General features: G+C 44.8%; 1 protein-coding gene across 2 annotated transcripts in view; it reads left to right on the top strand.

The window, feature by feature from the left end:
* LOC124802887 (NACHT domain- and WD repeat-containing protein 1) overlaps positions 1-24378 on the top strand; it is a 598844-nt gene that overhangs the window by 114517 nt on the left and 459949 nt on the right. For both annotated transcript variants that reach the window (XM_047263936.1, XM_047263935.1), the window contains exon 2: positions 10445-10546. In XM_047263936.1, coding sequence (XP_047119892.1) covers positions 10479-10546 — 68 coding nt within the window. In that variant the 5' untranslated portion in view covers positions 10445-10478. The remainder of the gene's footprint in view (positions 1-10444; positions 10547-24378) is intronic.

The raw sequence follows: 24378 nt of genomic DNA, 5'->3' as shown, positions 1-24378 counted from the left end.
GTGAACATAACTAGAATCAACAAAGAATGGCGCGGCATGGGAAAAAGAAGGCGATATTGTGCCTGCTGCAATGGGCCGATCAAAGGATGGGGGAAGTAGTTCAGGCCGCCCAAGGGCTACTACTGCAGTGGATGACCGCTACCTACGGATCATGGCTCGGAAAACCCTGACAGTAACGCCGCCATGTTGAATAATGCTTTTCGTGCACCCACAGGATGTCGTGTTACGACTCGAACTGTGCAGCCACAGGATGTCGTGTTACGACTCGAACTGTGCGCAATGGGCTGAATGATGCACAACTTCCAACGTCCATGGCGGGGTCCATCTTCGCAACCATGACACCATGCAGCGTGGTACAGATGGGCACAACAACATGCCGAATCGACCGCTCACCGATGAGTGTCGCATATAGCTTCAACCAGAAATCGTCGGAGACGTGTTTGGAGGCAACCGGGTCAGGCTGAGCACCTTAGACAAACTGTCCAGCAAAAGCAGCAAGGTGTAGGTTCCCTGATGTCTTGAGGTGGCATTAAGCGGGGCCGACGTACGCCGCTGGTGGTCATGGAAGGCGCCGTAACGGTTGTACGATACGTGAATGCTATCCTCCGACCGATAGTGCAACCATATCGGCAGCATTTTGGCGAGGCATTCGTCTTCATGGACCATCGTGCACATCTTCCTTCAGGATACCGACATCGCTCGATTAGAGTGGCCAGTACGTTCTCCAGATATGAACCCTTTAGAACATGCCTGGGGTAGATTGAAAAGGGCTGTTTATGGGCGACGTGACCCGCCAACCACTCTGAGGGATTCACGCCGAATCGCTGTTGTGGAGTGGGACAATCTGGACCAATAGTGCCTTGATGAACTTGTCGATAATATGCCACGATGTATACAGGCATGCATCAATGCAAGAGGACGTGCTGCTGGGTAGTAGGGGTACTGGTGTGTACAGCTATCTGGACCATCACCCTGCAAGGTCTCGCTGTATGGTGGTGCAACATGCAATGTGTGGTTTTCATGAGCAATAGAAAGGGCGGAAATGATGTTTATGGCCGGCCGAAGTGGCCGTGCGGTTAAAGGCGCTGCAGCCTGGAACCGCAAGACCGCTACGGTCGCAGGTTCGAATCCTGCCTCGGGCATGGATGTTTGTGATGTCCTTAGGTTAGTTAGGTTTAACTAGTTCTAAGTTCTAGGGGACTAATGACCTCAGCAGTTGAGTCCCATAGTGCTCAGAGCCATTTGAACCATTTTTTTTTTATGTTTATGTTGATCTCTATCCCAGATTTTTGCACAGGTGTGGCAACTCTCGGGCGCGGTCTTTTTGCACCCAAATACATGCCTCACACTACGTGCTCTCGAGCACAGTGATATCAGACGTGGGTTACTGGCTCTACGGAGTGGCCGCGAGGTTTGAGGCGCCATGTCACGGACTGCGCGGCCTCTCCCGCCGGAGGTTCGAGTCCTCCCTCGGGCATGTGTGCGTGTGCGTGTGTGTGTGTGTGTGTGTGTGTGTGTGTGTGTGTGTGTTGTCCTTAGCATAAGTTAGTTTAAGTAATGTGTAAGTCTAGGGACCGATGACCTTAGCAGTTTGGTCCCTTAGGAATTCACACACATTTGAACATTTTTCATTATTAATTATATATTTTATTATTTATTAAAAAACAAAAGATTCGCTAACGAACATTTGTGCGGTGGCCCTCTACCCAGGGGTAAACCAGTTCGAATCGTTGTGGAGGAAAGCAATTTTCACTGCCAGTGAAGGGAGGAGAAATGGTATCAGCAGACTTTGCGCCAGTTTCGTAGTTTAAGTACCAAAGCTCTCCACAGTGAATCATGGACTGGGGACAAGTGAAACTGTTGATGGTAAGCAGTCCGTTGGATGGGACGTTAAGCTTGGCGGCTTCCTTGGTACTATTCGCGACAGCACAAGCGTTCTTACAACACTCTACACCAACATTATATATCGAACAGAAATGTTACATTTATTCAAAGATTATACTTACAGTGAAGTCATCGGGATACGTGATGTTCCCCAGTACATTAAAAAACGCGGCACATCGACGTTAATAGTGTGTGTGATCACAGCGGATAGCAATGCATGCTCTGCAACGTGTTCCTTCGCTGACCACAACATGAAGGTATAGAGATCTTCTTGATTTTAGATTCTAGCTTTAGTTCCTAAATGCCTTTTAAGGAATTAATAATTTCAGAGCAATTTGCACGAAATGAAGTTTCATTAGGACTCAAAGTTCTGACATTTTTATTTTAGAGTAACGCACGGGAAACAATGCTGGCGAGAGGAAGCCTGGTTACAGTTGTGACCAAGTACGTTTGGCGGACCGTTAGACAATTTTATTTAAGGCAAACCTCTAAAACAGAACTTTAACAATTTAAAAACTCAAATAATATAAAAGTGAAATGCTCTGGAACATTGTTCAAGGACAAACTGCAATGTTTGTATGGTAACTTATTTTAATAGACACAGCCGTGATGGCATCTTAGTATTTAACTGTCCGCACCCGGTAGGTGAGTGGTCAGTGCGACACTGTCAATGCTAAGGGCCCAGGTTCGATTCCCGGCTGGGTCGGAGATTTTCTCCGCTCAGGGACTGGGTGTTGTGTTGTCCTAATCATCATCATTTCATCCCCATCGACGCGCAAGTCGGCGAAGTGGCGTCAAATCGAAAGACCTGCACCCGGCGAACGGTCTGTCCGACGGGAGGCCCTAGTCACACGACGACGACGACAGTATTTAATTTTTATTTTTAGATGACCGGTTTCGACCTTCTAAGAGATCATCTTCAAATCTTACATTCCTTCGTGACCGTGCAAACCACTGGCTTGGAGCAGGTCCATCTGTGCAGGCGTGGAGACCGCTGCTCAACCCTTGCAGACATGAACCTGCTCCATCTGCAGTTTTTATAAATAAACCTTTAAATAAGAGAAACAAAATTTTAGAACTGCTGCTATGGCTTTGATATTTACTCAGTTATTAGTAAACAATATACATCTGTTAGAACCGAGATCAAACAAATACCGAAAAACACTGTTATTCTAAACTGGTCGGTTTTTCTCATCCCTAGGATCAGGCAGCTACCTCGTCTCTGTCCGCAAGCGTCGCCTAACTGTAGGACCAGCACAGCAAGAGGTTTAAAGACGACGAGCTGCGACTCATAAATGAGCGTGACGAATAATGGCACACTATAGTCCGATTAAAGTTACTTGATAGTTGGCGTCTGTAATTGCTGCTACAATGTTGCCACATCCGTTGCCGGCTACTGCTCGGTTATAGGCTACACACAAATACGGCGGGTCACAAATACTGTTACTGTGGAACACGGAACAGCCGCCGCGAGGTGTGACTGTCGACAGCTGATTTTAATTGACCGGCGACTGCACTGCGGTAGACGACGCGTTTTGTAGCCCTGAATTAAAACCCATGTCCTAACCTAACCACAACGTCCTGATGTGCAGTGTATCCGGGAAAACGGTGGTCAAGAAGCTGTGGTGGAACTAAAATCACGATCGCGCCGTTCACGGCTTTTAAAGCTTATCACTACGAGCACACTGAAGACAGAAAAATATTTCGTTTTCAGCGGTAAAAGCAAAATGTGTATTTCTGGCTGTCGTCGGTTACATGAAAGTGTTCTCCCAATGGCTACACTGGCTGTCGTGTTACCAACCGATGGACAGTCCTGGTGGGCACTTGGTTGAAGATTATAGGCAACATATGCAGATTCCAAACGAAAAAGAATGATAGGAAGAAAAATCAGAGAAAATTAAATAGTCAATATGATAATGAAAATTACACAGCCAAGTATTAGAAATAAAAAATTACATTTAAACTATTTCACTGAACAAAAATAATAAACAATGTCTTTTGGTTAGATTTAGAAAATTTAAATAAATTATCTTCCAAACGTCACGTTTATATGCTAACGACTGCGCTACGCCATTGTACTAAGGAAGTTCGTTGTAATCATGACTCTGGTGACCCAGTCACAAACCATTAACTGCAGCCTTCAAAAATTAGGCTTCATACAATGTTGTAAGAAGCTTACCTAAGGTAAGCCTAGCTTTGTGATTATAATCACCGTATAAGTGTCTTTTGCGGAATGATCCAGTAGTATTTCGTTAGTGTCGTGTATGAAACATTTGTACTTCCTTACCATGGTTGTGTGTTGTTTTGGATCGGTTATCGTGTCTAATGAAATACGAAAGAAAAGATCCAGGGTTCGTGATCCAAACACATCAAGAAAGAAAGCCAGACATGGAAGTGGAAGTGAGGTAACTAGTTGCTGTGTCAATTTGGCAACCAGTTCGGGCGTGACGTTGAGCGATGTGATTGGAGGAAACCAGCAACAGAGACTAAAGGGTCAACTATCAAGTAATTTTAATCAGACTATAGCAATAAAGTTATCCCTACTTTTTGCTTTACCCACAACTGAGCCTTTGTGCTTATACCACTTTCTGCACCTGCTCTTTGTCACTCCATGGTAAATACGAGAGTTATTCGGAAAGTAAGGAACGAAATGGAAACCACAGTGAAAATCAAAAAATTTTTATTTGCAACAGTTAGCTACAACTTCCAACCACTTATCTCCATAGTCGCCGATTGTCGTAGCGTCGTACCAACTTTCCAATACCCTTGTTATAGAAGGCAGCCACCAGTGCTTACCGCCAATTCTCTACGCTGGCCTACTGCTCGTTGTCTGTGCCAGAATGTTGTCTTCATAGCCAGCGGTTCATGGTAGGAGAGATGAAACTCAGACGAAGACAATTACGGGCTGTACTGTGGGTAATCAAACATTTCCAATTGAAAACGATGCTTGAGCATCTTCATTGACCCTGCAGAATGCGACTAAGAATTGTCTTGGAAAAAGAAAACGCACGACAGTTATGTAATGTTGGCTGCATAGCTTCAGGCGAAATTTCTCACCAGGCCTTCGTACTTGGCGGGAGACACTGCTGTTCTAGGTATCTTTATGTGCTCCTTGTGGCCTCAGAACTAAAAATAACGACGTAACTCGATCGACGGGCATACTAGAGACACTGTCCAACACACATGTGTAAAACGTCATCGGATTTTCACTGTGGTTTCCATTTCGAGACCGATCGTTCCTTACTTTCCGAATAATCCTCGTATCATAGGCCGTCTTGTGGAAATATTGTTAAAAAGACAAATGCATAACGTCACACATCTGTTTCATTCTCGTGAAATGATTTAGGAAAGTGTCTGAAACTATGATTGGACTAGGATTCGAACCTTTCTTGAGTGAATGAGAGTCCAGTGGTTTAACAAGTAACAAATAACGTACCGCAGCGGTCTTCACGGATACATCCAGACCTATTGGTGCTCACTTCAATGAATTTTTGAATGTTAATGTTCTTACTGAACCATTTTGCGCACCTTGCATGCGATCATATCTCCTCTCCAGGTGGAGCTTCACATTTAACCACGAAAAGGAACGCTAACCGTTACACGAGACCCTCAATTTTGCAAGCCTTGCCGTTGTGGGTAGAAGCTGTTTGACCTATTCAAGCTAATAGACTTCTGTCCGCCATGTTAGCGGCGAGTCACATTACGTTAGGTAACCGTCGCGTTGCTAATGTAATACGCCATAGGCAGTGCTTAATCATTAATGGAGATTGGTCCTCCGGGATATCAAATTGCGGCTTTGTGGCCATGTCCGTGGCAGGTACCATTAGGGACAGCCTATCGCATTAATTAGAGTACTGGAGAATTACGTTTGTAAAAAGCAGACGAGGACAAAGAGGCGAAATGTCAGCGTTGGTACATTTATTCCAGTCATGGTCGGTTAACACTTGCTACAGCGCCTATGAAAATCAATCGAAACAAAAGAAGTTTACAAGAAGTACTCGAAAAACAAATTTTAAAAATTTAAGACATTTGAGACCTAGACCTAGAGGAACAAAAAAAGAAAAACATAAAAGTAAGTCGGTCTCAAAATGCAGTTTCAGTAAAGTAAGCAGGGTTTTCAAACTAACTTTCGATGTGTCTGAAACGCGTAGTATGCTATCAGTGTGTAGTATTACTTAAGACCTATACCAACGAGACATGGACATTTAATGCGAAACCATTCAAAACCTGATAATTGCTTAAAGGGAATGGAGAAATGCAGGTTCCTCAAATAGATCAAGGTACCAATTGGAATTGAAGCTTTGAAAATGAAGTGGAGGTGGAGGGTAGATGCACCAAGGATGTACGAGGATGGTTTAAATGAAAATGTTAATTACAGAGTCATTTCAAAACTTCTGTACATTGTAAAATTATGGTTCAAAATTTTCATTTTGTTTCACATAATGTCTTCACAGATCTTCAATGTAATCTCCATTCTTCTCAGTAACAGCGCCACAGTGCTTCAGAAAGCCTGAAATTATCTTTGTTGATCTGTCTGCTTACTCGGGTCACTGCATAAGAAGCGTCCTCAGTTCGCTGAAAAAGATTTCCTCGGGGTATTTCTTGATGTCTGGAAAGGAATCAAAGTCTGGTGGCCTTGTGTCAGGACTGTTGTGGGAATGAGGAAGGATTTCCCACCCATAATTCTCTAAAACCCTGCGTACTTGTTAGGCAATTTGCGGTCATGAATTATCATGCACAATGACGGATCTTTGGCCTCAAAACATTTCCCAGAAAGTCCGTGCAGTATGACCCTGTTACTGTTGTTCCCTGGGACAGTCTGTGACTATCATTTCATACTTGTCATAAGACATAATCATCATCGGCCTGACATTGGAGTGTCAGCGGTAGCATTTTCTTGCCTTCTCGGAAACGGAAAGCCCACGGTGACATTGAGCCTCGATCCGGTACTCTCTCACGGAAAACTTTGAACTCTGATGGAAGACTGCTGCTCGCAGCCTCGCAGCTCGCAGACCTGAATCACTTTCTCCCTCCATTTCTATCAGAATATATCACTCAAATCACAAATTACCACACCAGAGAAAACATATGGCGATAGCTCAAGGTCTGGCTCAAACTTACGTTTCGCGTGCAGGAATGGTTACGGATGTAAATGATGATGATGATGATGTTTGGTTTTGTGGGGCTCTCAACTGAGCGGTCATAAACGCCCAAACAAAGACCCAAATTTTCAGACTCCAATTTTTTTACGCTGCCCAATCTAGCCACTGTCACTAATGATGATTATGAAATGATGAGGACAACACAAACACCCAGTCCCCGGGCAGAGAAAATCCCCAACCCGGCCGGGAATCGAACCCGGGACCCCGTGATACAGAGGCAGCAACACTAGCCACTAGCCACTAGACCATGAGCTGCGAACACGGATGTACATGATCTCTGTGCAGAAGTTTATAAATGGTCCCCATATTTATTACTACGCAAACAAGGTAATACAGTAAAATTACAGATGTTTCATTTTCCAGTGTAATCTGCAGACATGTAACGCAAGCGCTCCACATCTCCGGAAGTGCACGGACACATCGTGGGAAAAATTCTTTTGGTTTTTAACGCAGCCATTCTTGCTCCACACGGATTTCATCTTTTCATTGTCTCTGAAATGCTTGCCACGCAGCGTTTCTACGTATTTCCGAAAAATGAAAATAATTCGGGACGAGGTGTCATGAGTAAGGTGATTGTTCGAGACATTCAAATGTCATATCCTGTGTTGCTATTACGGTTGAACGGACATACGCAGACGAGCATTGACGTATTGCAACGAAAAACTTGCACTCATAAGTCCTCATTCTTAACTCCTGACTCCATAGTGAAAGTGATTTCGCAGTTGACTTGAGTATGAATTATTAGCCACTGTTAACCGTTTTCCATGTAATGCTCCGAAATTACCCCGTTTGATATCCCTAAAGAGAGTTAGGATGTCTTTCCCTGCCAATGGTTAAGTGCGGAATTTTTGGTTTTGTTGAAGAGCTATAGCGCCATTCCTGCTCTATCTTTTCGTTTCACTTTAGTGATAGTGCACCCAGGTTTCATCTGTGGCGATTCTGTACACAAATCTATTACTTTAGATCAGGAAAAGACGTGAAAGTTCCGCACACACCGACGCGACAAACTTTCAGTTCTGCAGTCACCTGGAACCCATCACGCGAACGTTTTCACTGCACGGTGTGTCTAGCCCGGGCGCTGAGCGTCTTGGACAAAAGTTAGGTCTCTTTTAAAGTTTGTGTGCTACTCTTACCATTCTGCAGCGACACACACGAATCACCGTGCTCTTCTTTCATGCCGCGATGCATTTCGACAGTTTGGACAGCCTCATTACTCGTAAAACGCACTACAGATACAAATTGGAAATTTGTGGTAAGATCTTATGGGACCAAACTGCTGAGGTTGTCGGTCCCTAAGCCTACGCACTACTTAATCTAACATAATCTAACTTACGCTATGCCCGAGGGAGGACTCGAACCTCCGACGGGGGGGAGCCGCACGATAGTGACAGGACGCCTAAACAGCGCGGCCACAGATATATCCGCCAGGTATACAGACCTGGAAAACAGTCGAAGTACAATCAGAATTTAGGTGGCAGTAGAAGAGGTACTGGCGGAAGTAAAGCTCTGTACGAGTCCCACTTCATCACAGTTTCCAGGAAGCTTCAAATCAATGTACACCTCGCTGCAGAGTGGAAATTCATTCTGGATAGTTATAATTTTGTTTTTGACTCTCTCTACAGGTTTGCCTTGTTGATTCTCTGACTCTGGACAATAAGGGCTTCCGCTGTAAATTACTTTGTTTTGACGGACACAGACTGTTTAAACATTGATTTTACACCTAGCTCTATTTTTTGCTTATTTACAATGGTTTCGGAAGCCTGTGCTGTATATTCATGCACTTAGGCACAGTCATCGAACTGAAATACACTATCGAGCGTATCTTTTGGTTTGGAGTAAGAACGTCTAAATGGTAACGACTCTTACATGTACTACATTAGATGATGTTACGGTTCAGCAGTAAGATACACTTGAAGGTGTAGTTCATTGCGGTGACTGTAATTAGGTGCCTGAGGTTGTTGCCATAGAAGGTTTCGAAGTAGAAAATAGAATAAGCAACAAAGACAGCTGAGTGTAGAACGTATAAAAGTAGCCCATGTGTGTGCTAAAACATGTCTGTTCAATGTAAATCTTCATGTCAAGCGACTGTCGAGATACAACACTACATACTGAGGTGATAAGTCATAGGGTGCCACCTGTTATCTTCTAGGACCTCGTTCGGAGTGGTGCAGCAACTCGACATGGTATGGACTCAACAAGTCGTTAGAAGTTCCCTGCAAAAATTTTGAGGCATGCTGCCTCTTTTGCCGTCTATAACTGTGAAAGTGTTGTCCTTGCAGAATTTTGTGCACGAAGTGACCCCTAGAGTACGTCCAAAAATGACCGACGGGATTCACGTCGGACCTATCTGGGTGGCCAAATCACTCGCTCTAATTTTCGAGAATGCTCCTCAAACCAATTGCAAAAAAATTGTGGCCCGGCGAGAAGACGCAGTTTCATTTATAAAAATGGCTGCAGATATCCTCCAAGTAGCCTAACATGACAATCTGCAGTGAATGATCGGTTCAGTTGGACCAGAGGACACAGTCCCTTCCGTGCAAACACATCCACCACCAGCTTACGAAGTGTCTGGTTGACAACTTGGGCTTATGGCTTCTTGGGATCTGCAGCACACTTTAAAACTACCTTTAGCTCTTACCAACTGAAACAGGGATTCGTCTGACCACGCCACGGGTTCCACTAGCCTAGGGACCAACGGATATGGTCACGAACCCAAGAGAGGTGCTACAGATGACGTTGTGCTGTTAGAAAAGGCACTCGCGTTGATCTCTGCCACCGTAGCCCATTAACGCAAAATTTCGCCACTCTGTCCTAACGGATACGTTCGTCGTACGTTCCACATCGAATTCTGCGGTTATTTCACGCGTTGTTGCTCGTCTGTAACCACTGACAACTCTACACAAATGCCGTTGCTCTCGGTCGTTAAGTGAAAGCCGTCGGCCACTGCGTTGGATGTGGTGAGAAGTAATGGCTGGAATATGGTATCCTCGGCACACTCTTGAAACTCTGGATCTCGTACTATGGAATTCCCTAACGGTTTCCGAAATGAAATGTCCCATGCGTCTAGCTCCAACCACCATTACGCGTTCAAAGTCTGTTATTTCCCGCCGTGCGGCAATAACCACGTCGGAAACCTTTTCACACGAATCATCTGAGTACAAATGACAGCTCGCCAACGACTTGCCGTTTTATACTTTGTCTACATAAGACCACTGCCATCTGTATATCTGCATATCTCTATCGTTGTAAATCTTTTCCGTTACTGTTTTGAAACAGTGCTAAGGAGTAACGTAAAGTAGCAGTACTTGGGAAACGTAGACAAGCAGACAGGAATGGTAGTGGCCCACTGTCATCTGTGTTGCCGGCAGGAGTGCTGAGGTGTGTGTCGTTTGTTGCAGACGGTGATCATCTGAGCGAGCGGCAGCCGTAGCCATGGGCAGCAGCTGTTCCTCGGGCCAGGCGCACAAGGACAAGGACTCGGTGTCCACCCGCTCTGAGGAGTGAGTACCGCTCTCTTTTTCTGCCGGCATCGCTTCTGGATACCTAGACACTCTAGTACCAATGTGACTTCCCTATCCTCGAGCTGTGTGTTTACATCCCAACGGTCATGCATATTTTCTTATAATTTCTCAAATGCAGTTATGATACAAAATAAAGGTAAATAGAACTACTGTTGCCGTGAAAACTGGTGAGCCAACAAAATTGAATTTTCAAACAGCTGTTGCTTTTTCCGCTGTTGTGAAACATATTTATCGTCGGGTGTGGAAAATATTTTCAGTAGACTTTTCATGTTCGCAGACATTTTAGGTGCTTTTATAGAGGGTGTTTCACAATGTTCTGACGATTTCAAACGTGGATAGGCCGGCCGTTGTGACCGAGCGGTTCTAGGCGCTTCAGTCCGGAACCGCACGGCTGCTACGGTCACAGGTTCGAATCCTGCATCTGCCATGGATGTGTGTGATGTCCTTCGATTAGTTAGGTTTTTGTAGTTCAAAGTCTAGGGGACTGATGATCTCAGATGCTAGGTCCCATAGTGCTTAGAGCCATTTGAACCAAACGTGAATATCACACAAATTAACCGCGAAACAAAGTTTAACATTTTACGAAGGGTACATTTATTCAAGTTTACTTATGAAATACTACATCGGACAGATGACGACCATTCGCGGATATACAATAGCCATGGCGTTTCACCCAGTTTTGGAACACATCTTTCGTAACTGCTGCGGGAATTCTGAAAATTTCATAGTGAATTCGGTCTTTTAACGGTTGGAAGCTTCTGGACGCGTTTCCGTAACGGACGATGATGGTTCGACTGTGAACTGCTTCGCACACGTACGATATTCTCATGGGTCCTGACCGTTTTCCGAGGGCCGATTCACTTTCGACTCGATCCACTGGCAGATGCACCGAAGTTTCTTACCTAGTGCAGCGTTGTTCCCATTCTGGAATTGGATATCGCAGCTGAATAGTGAAACGCTTACGAAAGGTGCGTTGCACGCGTGTGACAGATTCGCCGTAGCGAAAATAGTTCTCCACCGCGAACACAAGATATTGCTTCGACCAGTCCGACATGATTACTGACCTGCATGTGGGATGAAACTTGAGACTCCGCTCTGATAACAGAGCGCCACCGTCACTATGTCTTCTTCTTGGCGCGTGTTATTCAAATTTGAAATCGTGAAAACATTGTGAATTAAATTGTAGACAAAGTGATACTTTCGATGCTACATATGAAAAACGAACACTTTGAAATGTTTGTTAAAATCTGATTTTATGATAAACATAGTACTGATTCAGTCTTCTGTGCGGAACTGTACACGTATAGAATTACTCTATAGTGTTTTCTTACTCCTATATATATATATATATTGTGTGTGTGTGTGTGTGTGTGTGTGTGTGTGTGTGTGTGTGTGTGTATGAATATGGGTCTGAGAAGTATGGGACTGAACTTCTAAGGTCATCAGTCCCCTAGAACTTAGAACTACTTAAACCTAACCAACCTAAGGACATCACACACACCCATGCCCGAGGCAGGATTCGAACCTGCGACCGTAGCGGTCGCGCGGTTCCAGACTGTAGCGCCTAGAACCGCTCGGCCACCCCGGCCGGCGTGTGTATGAATATAACATTCATGTATATATGAATGTTTCTAATGAATGTTTAACCATATATGATGGCAGGAACTACAGTAACATCACGTTGTGCGATTATAGGAGTAAGAAATAGGGTAATTCTATACGTGTACAGTTGCGCACAGCAGACTGAATCATAATTATGTTTATCATAAAATCAGATTTTAACAAACAGGTCAAAGTACTCGTTTTTCATATATATATATATATATATATTTCTAATGAATGTCTGACCATATGTGATAATAGGAACAACATGTAAATACAATTCCGAAAAGGCGGTTTAATGTGGGTAAGTAAATGATTGGCAGAAACCAATTATTTTACTTTTGTGTGAAGCCACATTCATATACAACATTTAGAAAGATATAACCGCCATTTGAATGTACCACCTGACCTTAGGCTATCATCAAGTGTCAAAAGTACTAAAAGTCAATGAACTTGTGTGAAACACAAGTCATCGTCAAAACATGTGTCTTCCGTTATATAACTTTGTCAAAAGTAAATATAAAAGTAAATGTTGTAGTATTTACTTTTGGCAAAATTGGTTTGTATAATCGAAGATACATGCTTTGCCATGAGTTGTGTTCTACTCACGTCTAATGATATTTAATACTCGCAAAACTTGATAATGGCATAATACCGAAATCAAGATTGTGGAATAAAACCACTGTTACAGTCAGATGGTGGTTACGTCTTTCGAAATGTTCACAGAAATATTTAGCACTGAGTATGAAGTTCGGTAAAGCCGATCAGATTTCATGGCACAGACGCTTGGACGGAGCACTCAATAATACTGAAAATAAAAAGAAACAAAAACGGGAGAAGAAAAACAAAACAGAAAAGAAAAATACCGTAATACTAGACCACTATGTTGCTACACTTAGTCGTTATCGGAAACACCCGATGGTGTCACAGTTGACAAATACAGCGGTTCCTAAGGTGACTGAGCTCTTATGTCAGTTGTGCATTTGCTGTCAACCCGTTTACATGTTGACTCACGATAAGCTGACGGAAGTGCCCTCACTTCCAGGTGCAACAATACTGTAGTCGACTAACCACGGCCGTCACAGTGCGACAGATTTCATATACAAAGTCGTTGTCGAAGGAAATGAAGAGCGAGAAAACCTCCGAGAACGCTATTGGACGTCGTAAAAATTCGTTTGGTTGTACAGGGATTGTAAGCCGGATGATGACGGTGAGCCGGCCGAAGTGGCCGTGCGGTTAAAGGCGCTGCAGTCTGGAACCGCAAGACCGCTACGGTCGCAGGTTCGAATCCTGCCTCGGGCATGGATGTTTGTGATGTCCTTAGGTTAGTTCTAAGTTCTAGGGGACTAATGACCTCAGCAGTTGAGTCCCATAGTGCTCAGAGCCATTTGAACCATTTTGATGACGGTGATGACGAAGCTGCTGCCTCTCATGGTGTGGAACGCCCTGGTTATTGTGCGTCTTCAGGGGTTTCGGCCTTTTGTTCGAACCTCTGGTGATCAGTTGGAACTCCTGAAAGCACTGTTACTGTCCATCACTTACTTACACTAATACTCGTGCGTGATATACGCTCTCAATTTATTTATTATCAGGCTTCACTTAATGCTTATTTTCAGCCATAATTAGCTACTATCTGAATTTGTTGTGAGCAAACGCAGGATGCATGACTCTAATACCGTGTGAAATAGTCTCTTGCCTTGCGAACTGCATGCCACATCTAGCTGAAACCACTCATTGATGGGTATATCCCGCACATGTCCATTATAATTATCCGGGCTGTTATGCCGTGATCGGTTCATGAATTCTGTGTCAATTCCCAACGTTTCATCCCCGTCTGCGGGGGACATCTTCAAGGGGGACTGTAGCCCGATGGAAGGTCCAACACACCCACTGGTTCGCAAATCATTGGAAAAAGCTGGAGTGTATAGGATCCCATGCAGCTGTGGAGATGTTTATGTGGGTACCACTGAAAGAACTGTTTCAAAACGTTTGGAAGAGCACAAGGGCAATTGTAGAAGAGGAGAAACGGAACGATCAGCTGTTTCGGAGCATGCTTTCCAGCCAGGTAACCACCATATTCGTTTGGAGGAGACGCAAGTACTAGCGGCCACAAGTGGATATTACGAAAGGCTCTACAGGGAATCAATCGAAATCGCCAAACACCCTAATAATTTCAATCGAAAGGAGGAGGGCGTGAAATTAAACGGTATATGGATGCTGGTGTTGAAAAAGATGTGTACCACCCGTCCACCAGTGGGTGATGGCCACGGCGATCGACGGCAGCGGACAGCGGCCAATTGCACTGACGTTTTCAAAACACGTGACGTCACGCCTCGGCATTGGAGCGTGCTGACACGGAATTTAGAGGCAGTCAGTAGCGAGCCAGTGGGTGTGTTGGACCTTCCATCGAGCTACAGACCCCCTTGAAGATGTCCCCCGCAGACGGGGACGAAACGTTGGGAATTGACACAGAATTCATCAACCGACCACGGCGTAACAGCCAGGATAAATGTAATGGACATGACATTTCCGCCCGTGAAAGTCTACATTTTAATATCCCGCACAGCCACCAAATTACGAGGGTGTTGATTGCAACTGCGAGCGCTATACGACCATGATTGAGAGTTTCTTCTTTCTACATCTGCAGGGATATTGCCGCTTAAACGCGATGTGGTTTCAGAAAGACGGGGCTGCAGCGCGTATAGTCCATAATTCAGCGAGCACTATGAGGCGCCGCTTTACACATAGATTACTCTCACGACACAGTGATATCACTTGAAGGATAACCCATGGTCGGCGAAATCACCTCATCTTTCAACTCCTGATTTATTCTCTGGGAGCCGGCCGGTGTGGCCGAGCGGTTCTAGGCGCTACAGTCTGGAACCGCGCGACCGCTACGGTCGCGAGTTCGAATCCTGCCTCGGATATGGATGTGTGTGATGTCCTTAGGTTAGTTAGGTTTAAGTAGTTCTAAGTTCTAGGGAACTGATGACGTCAGAAGTTAAGTCCCATAGTGCTCAGAGCCATTTGCACCATTATTCTCGGGGGAGGTCACCTTAAGAATTTTTTTTTCACGGCAACTCCACAATACTGATAAGTGAAAAACCACAATCCGAGGAGGCCATTCCTCAATAAATATTGGAAATTCCTATGGGACCAAACAGCTGATGTCATCGGTCCCATAGGCTTACACACTACTTCAGCTAACATAAACTAACTTTCGCTAAAGACAATACACAAAGCCATGCTCGAGGGAGGGCTCGAACCTCCGTCGGGAGGAGCAGCGCGAACCGAGGCAAGGCGCCCTTAGACAGCGCGGCTGCCCCGCGCGCCCGAAATATTGAAGACCGAAATGAGGAACTTCCACGAACATCTTCAGCAGTTCATCGCTAATGAATTTGTATAATGTTCTTTAAAAAATAAAGTTGTTTTCGCCTTTTCAGTAAAGGCGAAGTTTGTAGAACTGTTACCTATATGGGTGTGAATATATGCTAAACACAATAACGAAACAAAAATTTACTACTTGTCGTGGGCCACTCTATATAAGCAACATCTTCGACCAGGAGTGCTGGCCTCATTTGTAGCTTTCTGCACACAAATACCAACAGTAGGAACGAACATGAACCAGTGAAAGTAATGTCGGTAGGCCACTATACGTTACGCTCTACTCACGAGAGCGACGCGATGGAGACATCCGCCATTTCTCAACTGTTGCGACGAATGGAGCGCCAGCGCTAACTGGTCGGCCCTTGCCAAGTGGGTTAATGGCGTCGCGTCGCCAGGCAGCGCTGGCGGGGAACTCAAGTGCAATACGACATCCACGGAGAGTGATCTGGAACCACGGCAGTTAATTACTCCTGATGGCGACCTACAACTCATTCCAGTTACACCCCTGCGATCGAGAAATACGAGGCAAGGGACCAACGATTACGCTTCCCCCTGCCTTCATGTCTGTTGGTCTGTGCCTCTCGGAATTCTGCTGCCTATAATTTACATCTACACTACTGCCCGTTAAAATTGCTCGGCCACCATTCACCAGACGTTTTCAATTGGTGACAGATCTGGCCAGTGCAGCAGCCGAACATCTTCTGTATCCAGAAAGGCCCGTAAAGGACCTGCAACATGCGGTCGTGCATTATCCTGCTGAAATGTACGGTTTTGCAGGGATCGAATGTAGGGTAGAGCCACGGGTCGTAACACATCTGTAATGTAACGTCCACTGTTGAAAGTGCCCTCAATGCGAACAAGAGGTGACCGAGACGTGCAACCAATGACACCCCATACCATCACGCCGGGTGATACGCCAGTATGGTGATGACGAGTACACGCTTCCAATGTGCGTTCACCGCGATGTCGTCAAACGCGGATGCGACTATCATGATACTGGAAACAGAATCTGGATTCACCCGAAAAAATGACGTTGTTCATTCGTGCACCCAGGTTCATCGTTGAGTACACCGCCTCAGGCGCTCCTGTCTGTGATGCAGCGTCAAGAGTAACCGCAGCCATGGTCTCCGAGATGATAGTTCATGCTGCTGCAAACGTCGTCGATCTGTTCGTGCAGATGGTTGTTGTCTTGTAAACGTCCCCATCTGTTGACGCAGGGATCGAGACGTGGCTGCACGATCCGTTACAGCCATGCGGATAAGATGCTTGTCATCTCGACTGCTAGTGATACGAGACCGTTGGGATCTAGCACGGCGTTCCGTATTACCCTCCTGAACCCACCGATTCCATATTCTGCTAACAATCACTGGGTCTCGACCAACGCGAGCAGCAGTGTCGCGATACAATAAATCGCAATCGCGATAGGCTACAATCCGACGTTTATCAAATTCGGAAACGTGATGGTACGCATTTCTTCTCCTTACACGGGGCATCAAAACAACGTTTCACCAGGCAACGCCGGTCAACTGCTGTTTGATTGTGAGTAATCGGTTGGAGACTTTCCTCGTCTCAGCACGTTGTAGGTGTCGCCACCGGCGTCAACCTTGTGTGAATGCTCTGAAAAGCTGATCATTTGCGTATCACAGCATCTTCTTCCTGTCGGTTAAATTTCGCGTCTGTAGCACGCCATCTTCGTGGTGTAGCAATTTTAGTGGCCAGTAGTGTATATCTGAACTCAGCAGACCAGTGTTACGTCCTACTGTACCAGTTATTCGTGCTTTTTCCCTTTCCATTCAGGTATGGAGCGCGGGAAGAATATTTAAATGCCTTCGTGCATGGTGTAATTAATCTAATCATGTCTTCACTATCCTTGCGGGAGTGGTACGATAGGGTTGCAGCATATTCCTAGTCACAATTTAAGACCAGCTTTTGGAGCTTTGTAGATAACTAAGCTTTCTCGGGATAGCTTATGTCTGTCTTCAAGGGCCTGGCAGTTCAGTTTCTTGAATACCCCTATAACACTCTCACATTGGTCAAACAAAACTGTGAAATTCGATCTGCCGTTCTCAATGTACGTTCACTATCCTTCGTCAGTCCTGCTCATCTCCAGACACGTTTTCGGTCTGTAATCTCATTGACTGCAGAAGAACTGTCTTCAGTGATGAGTCCCGCTTCGAATTGAGCTCAGATGACAAGCGAAGATGTGTCTGGAGACCTCTCGGACAACGGTGGAATACCAAGCTGACTGTCGTGCCCGACACCAGAAGTGATGGAATGGGGTGGCATTTCTTTCTGTAGCAGCACGCCCTTGGTTCTCATCCGCGAAACCCTTGCAGCTCAGTGGTACGTCAACGATATTCTACGCCCTGGTTTGTTGCCCTTCACGGCAAGCCATCCTGGGCTTACTTTTCACCAAGATAATGCCCACTCGCACAAGGCCAAAATTTCTGCTGCTTGTCTCCATGCTTGCGAAACCTTACATCGGCCGGCAACGTGCCAGATTGAGACCGTTTGGACCATTATGAGCAGCGCTTTCCAACCAGCTCAGGATTTTGAAGATCTAACGCAGCAGTTGGGCAGAATTTGGCACCACGTCCATCAGGAACACATGCGACAACTCTGACAATCAATGCCAAGACGAATAATTGTATACGTAAGGGCCAGAGGTTAACGAACGCGTTATTGACTTGCTCAGCTTGTGAAGTTCTTTCTCTTGAATAAGTCATCCAGTGACTATGAAATTGTAATCACTTGTTTGTCTGTACATGTAAATAACATCTACCAACTCCCGTCCGATTCGGACAAAAATTCCTTAGCGGTGCGTCTTCTATTTTATTCTTTGTAGAGAGTTTATGAGAGGGGGCAAATAATATCGGTCTTCAAGAAGAGTGTAATAATTCCTGTTCCGAAGCTGGCAGGTGCCAACAGGTGTTAATGCTACCGATACATCAGTTTCACGATTGCAAGATATTGACACGAATTACTTACAGAAGACTGAAAAAAGTGATAGAAGCCAACCTCAGGGAAGATAAGTTTGGGTTCCGGAGAAATTTAAGAGCATGCTAGGATATACTGACCTTACATCGTATTTAAGAAGACAGACTGAAAAAGGGAAACCTACATTTATAGCATTTGAAGATTTGGAAATATCTTTGGTCTATGTTAACTGGACTGGACACTTTGAAGTTTTGAAGGTATCAGAGATAAAATACGGGAACCGAAAGGTTATTTATTAACTTGTACAGGAACTATATTGCAGTTGTATGAATAGATGGACGGTTATGAAAGGGAAGCAGTAATTGAGAAGGAAGTGAGGTAGGTTTGTTGCCTGTCCCTGAGGTTATTCGATTTCTACATTGAGAAATCTCTGACGGAAACCAAAGAGATATTTGAAAATGGAATTAAAGTTCAGCGAGATGACCTGGTAGTTCTGTCAGAGACGGCAAAGGAGTTGGAAATTTTGGAAAGTTTCTATGGGGACAAACTGATGAGGTTATCGGTCCCTAGACTTACACACTACTCAGTCTAACTTAAACTAGCATCCGCTGAGGACAACACACACACTCATGCCCGAGAGAAGACTCGAACCTCCAACGAGGGCAGCCGCGCGAACCGTGGCAAGGCGCCCTAGACCATGAGGCTACCAAGCAAGGCCACAGGAGTTGAAAGAGCAGTTGAACGAAATGGACAATATCTTGAAAAGACGTTACAGCATGGAAACAAAAGTACAAAAAGTGAACGTAATGGAATTAAATCAGAACTGCTGAGGGCATTAGGAAATGAAACACTACAAGTGGTGCTACTTGGACCCTAAAAGTAGTAGATTAGTGTTTTGCTATTCGGGCTGCAAAATAGCTGATGATGGCCGAAATAGATTGTTTAATATTAATGCAGACTAGCAATAGTACGAAAATACTATTTAAAATTCGGTATCTGTTGACGTCTAATACAAACTGAAGTGTTAGGAAGTATTTTCTGACCGTATTTGACGGAGTGTTGCTCGTATGAAAATCAAACGTGAGGGATAAGGTGTTCAGGCAAGAAGAGAATATATGCTTTGGAATTGTGATGCTGAAGCTTAGATGTGTATATCGAGTAACTAATGAGGAAGTACTGAATGGAACTGTAGAAAAAGAAACCCATGGCACAACTTGATTAAAAGAAGTGGTAGGTTGACAGGACAGATCCTGAGGCATCAAGGAATAGTCACGTTGATAATGGAGGAAGGTGTAAAGAGGGGGGGGAGGGGGTAAAAATTGGAGACGTAGGCTTGAAATATTGACCATAGCGAGTAGGACTTGCACCCTGAGGGTTCCATATAAAATTAATTATGTATATACACAGTTCATACACTCCGCGAGTCGACAGTATCGACCATTTTTGTATATTATCGCCAGATACTCCAAGATTTTCGAGAATGCTTTAATTTCAATAATATAAATGTGACGAAGTCATGCGGGATGCAGGCGACCGTTGTTGTAATAATCACTAGTTCTCCATTCAGGCTGACTTCGTTGCTCGCATAACGCGTTTTAGAATTTATCCATCATCAAATATCCAGGGGCGATTACTGCACGTAGATATGACTTTTCAAGTTTTATGTGAAGCGAGCGTTCGGAGACTAGTCATTCCTTGCCTGATGTTTGACTTTTGCCAATGCGACCCAGTCAGCCTGAATGTAGAACTATTGATTGTTTTAATTTCAAGTCTGACGTTGGATAGCAGTTGAAAAAAGAATTTTTTTCCTGTGATATAATTAGACATTAACAATTTTCGAATTTTTCTTTGCTTGTACTGTGAAACCTTACTTCTTGCCAAATTTCTCGTTGTAGATCAATGGAAAGTACCCTATAGGTTTTGATCAGTGAGACTGCGAGGATTAAAATGTGTGACATAATTGGCCGTATTTTTGACTACATTGACTTACAAGCTTCAATTTTTTACACCACGAAGGGACCGGGTACCCCAGTAACTGACATAAATTTCAACGTGACACGTCTACCCGATACTGAGAAGAAGGGTTTTTACCAGTCTGGCAGACAGGCAGATAGGTAGACAGACGGACAACAAAGCGACGCTGTAAGCGTTCTGGTTTTGTTATATCAGTGTCTTAACTGTTCTGTTAAAGTGCAAAGAAAAAAAAAGTTTTTACCGTCGGTTATATGTGGCTCAAAAATCGCAGGGAAGGTTACAGTCTGATAGTGCCTATCAATAATACATCTAGACGAACTGTGCGTTATTCTCGACAGTGAAATCCATTATTTTCTATTCAGAAATATGCATCGTGATTTGCACGGGACGGACTGCGTCAAAAACATGACTGTTGCATGTGGGTTTGATGGAGTGGTCTTTTTCCGCTGTGGTTATACAACTATTCGTGTTTAAGCTAAACGTACTTTTATTGCTGCGACATTGATATTTAATTTTCCAGACCGGTTTTTCCTTTTGTACGAAATGTATCTTCAGTGTGTTTTCTTCAAAACTATACAGTTTTTTTTAATTATAGGTTTAACGCCATTAACCTCATGATGTTTTCGTATGAAATATGGAACTAAATTTTATTTCTTGCCTATACTAGCAATGTCTGCGTTTCCTTTCATATCATCAGAAGTTAAAAGACGCGCTCGTACTTCACTTACGACACGCGTTCTCGAAGCGTCCTGCACGCAGACGCACGCACGCACGCGCTCACACAGACAGGGCGAAAGAAAACCAAACTGCTAGACAACAAGGTGGCAAACCAAACAGACGCCAATAGCCAGACACTTCTTACAGGAAAAGCAACACAAATTTCATGTTGTCCATCGTGATTACCAAATTACCGCTGAAGTGCTTCACATGCTACCTTCTACTGTATCTCCAGCAAGTAGGGATAGGGATATTCCCCAGTGGATAGCGATATGGAGGCGGAATCGATTGCTCACCTGACCAGGAGGTGGAGCGTGGATACTGAGCCGTGTGGAGGCAGAGGCCACCAGAAGATGAGGCTCAGACGGGCCAATCCTTTGTTTTCTCGGCCGCTTTAAACATAACGCTCCATAGCGGGAAAACTTTAGCACTCCATTACGCGTCATCGTAGTATCGTGTTGCTTACTTCGCTGTGGACTCCAGTATAGATTTGGATACAACTGGGATTGTTTGCACGTTGGTTACGAGTGAAAAGTTAACCGTTCTAGAATTTATCGCCGGCGGCTGTGGCCGAGCGGTTCTAGGCGCTTCAGTATGGAACCGCGCTGCTGCTACGGTCGCAGGTTCGAATCCTGCCTCGGGCATGGATGTGTGTGATTTCCTTAGATTAGTTAGGTTTAAGTAGTTCTAAGTCTAGGGCACTGATGACCTCAGATGTGGGTAGAGCCATTTGGAATTTATCATCTTGCATCGTTTTCTTCTGACTTGTCACTTCGCCGTGTGTTAGACATCGCGAGCCTTCTTACGCAACTGGTCGAGAACCCATTGCTCCTCTGAACACTTTCCAGATGTTACGTCTGGCATCTGAGATGCTTCTGCTCATATATTCGTCTTGCGCAAGTTACGATAGGGTTGCCCTTTTCCTGGCTCAGGTAATAATTTGGCCGTTTGTGCAGGTATCTGGCTTTAGGCGTCGTTAGGAAGAATTCCGCTGGCAAGTGGTAGAATTTTTTATCTCAACCGGTTTACAAGCCTAAAGCCGAATCATCAGGCGCAACAACGTTAAAATATTATAGGTACCCATCGCTTCCTGTCAAAATTTACCAGTTTTGACCAGCAGCCATGGGTGTGCCTATGATCTTTCAACGTTTTTGCACCTAAAAATACGGCTTTATGTCGCGAAAACCGGTTGTGTTTTAATAAACTGCGATTTTATCAGTTGTTTGCGAAATTCTTCCTAATATCACGCCTTTTTAACAGCTGCAGATTCCCGGACTATGAAATACTTTATTTGTCGGTTTTCCACACCGAGCGAGGTGGCACAGTGGTTAGCACACTGGACTCGCATTCGGGAAGACGACGGTTTAATCCCGCGTCCGGCCATCCTGATTTAGGTCTTCCGTGATTTCCCTAAATCGCTCCAGGCAAATGTCGGCGTGGTTCCTTTGAAAGGGCACGGCCGCCTTCTTCCCTGTCCTTCCATAATCCGATGAGACCGATGACCTCGCTGTTTGGTGTATTCCCCCAAATAACCCAACCCAACCTCGGTTTCCTGCACACGCCGTTCCCAGGTTCTCACAATCCCTTGTAACGAGCACATCTAGAAAGGGTAATTGTTGGTCCGTTTCTACCACAGCTTGCCGACTGTTCAGGTGTCCTCACCATGGCTCCACGCGACGAAGGTATCATCGACGTTCCTGTAATACATCATAGGTTTACATGGTGCCAAGTCCAGCGCCGGTCTTTCGAAGTGCTTCTTGAAGAAACGAACCACCACTGGACTAATGTTCGCAGAAATCGGCGTTCAACTTGAAGTGGCTCGTGGTTAGACATCCACGTAAGAGACTGGTAATGTCATGCGCGAAAAAAGAAGCGATGTGCTTCTGAGAATCACTGAGAACAGAGAAACAACTTCAAATCTGACCAGACGGGACCGGTGCCTATGATATCCAGTTCCGGCCTAGACTCCAGTTGGTACCAGCAATGGAGGATGAAGCATTCACAATGCCAGCCACTCGTGCTGGCGAAACGTCAGGAAAATCGTCATACGAACGTCGGTCGACGTACCCAAGACAGAAGGTAATAGGCAATAAATCAATAACCCGCCATGAAAGCTTCAATAATTGTGTAAAACAGTGTTAACCTTCGTCATGCTCGTGCTCATCCTACTCCTGGCTTAAAGTTTAAAAAAATCACAGCGAGCATTTGCAGTTGTCTCCTTCACGGATCAATTAATCATTTAACCTGGCGAACGACTAACTGGTGACATTTCCCTATCAGACAGAAGATGAATAATTAATTACAGCTCGCTAATTGTAGTTTTATATCATCACAAGCGTAGATTTACATGTATTTCAGAACGAAATTTCACGATTCAATTGACCGTATCCTCGTTGGCCGACGAATTACAACGTTCAAAAATTCGTGGCTTCTCACTTGGATAAGTTTAGCCACGACGAGACATAAAGATCCTTCGCGTAATGCTTGCTGCCAATAGACAACCATAAGAAATGTATTACCTTCGTTTACATAAACATTTGAAATAAAACAAATTTTAATGACTCAGCGTTGTGAGGGAAGCCTAACAACCACATAGTTTATTTGAAGGCAACAGATGGAAACAGGTGTAGCATCCAAAAACATTTGTGTACACTCCAAACACCGGAGTATGTGATGTTTGTTTCGTGGGAGCTCGTGTACGGCTCCTGCGAGCACAGAAGTGCCGCAACACGACGTGGCATGGACTCGACAGGCGTCTGAAGTAGTGCTGGAGGGAGTTGATACCATGAATTCTGCAGGACTGCCAATAAATCCGTAATAGGGGTGGAGATCTCTTCTGAACAGCACGTTGCAAGGCACCCGAGATACGCTCAATAATGTTCATGTCTGGGGAGTTTGGTGACCAGCGGAATGGTTTAAACACAGAAGAGTGTTCCTGGAGCCACTATGTAGCAATTCTGGATGTATGACGTGTCGCATTGTCCTGCTGGAATTGCCCAAGTCCGTCGGAATGCACAATGGACACGAATGCGTGCAGGTGATCAGACAGGATGCTTACGTACGTGTCACCTGCATACGTATCTATACGTATACAGGTTCGCATACCACTCCAGCTGCACATGCCGCTCACCATTGCAGAGAATCCGCCAGTTTGAACAGCCCTTGCTGATATGCACGGTCCATGAATCATGAGG

The sequence above is a fragment of the Schistocerca piceifrons genome, chromosome 6 (assembly GCF_021461385.2).
Source record: "Schistocerca piceifrons isolate TAMUIC-IGC-003096 chromosome 6, iqSchPice1.1, whole genome shotgun sequence".
Taxonomy (NCBI): Eukaryota; Metazoa; Arthropoda; class Insecta; order Orthoptera; family Acrididae; genus Schistocerca; species Schistocerca piceifrons.
The sequence above is the reverse complement of the archived record's forward strand: the minus strand, read 5'-3'. Positions and strand labels throughout refer to the sequence as shown.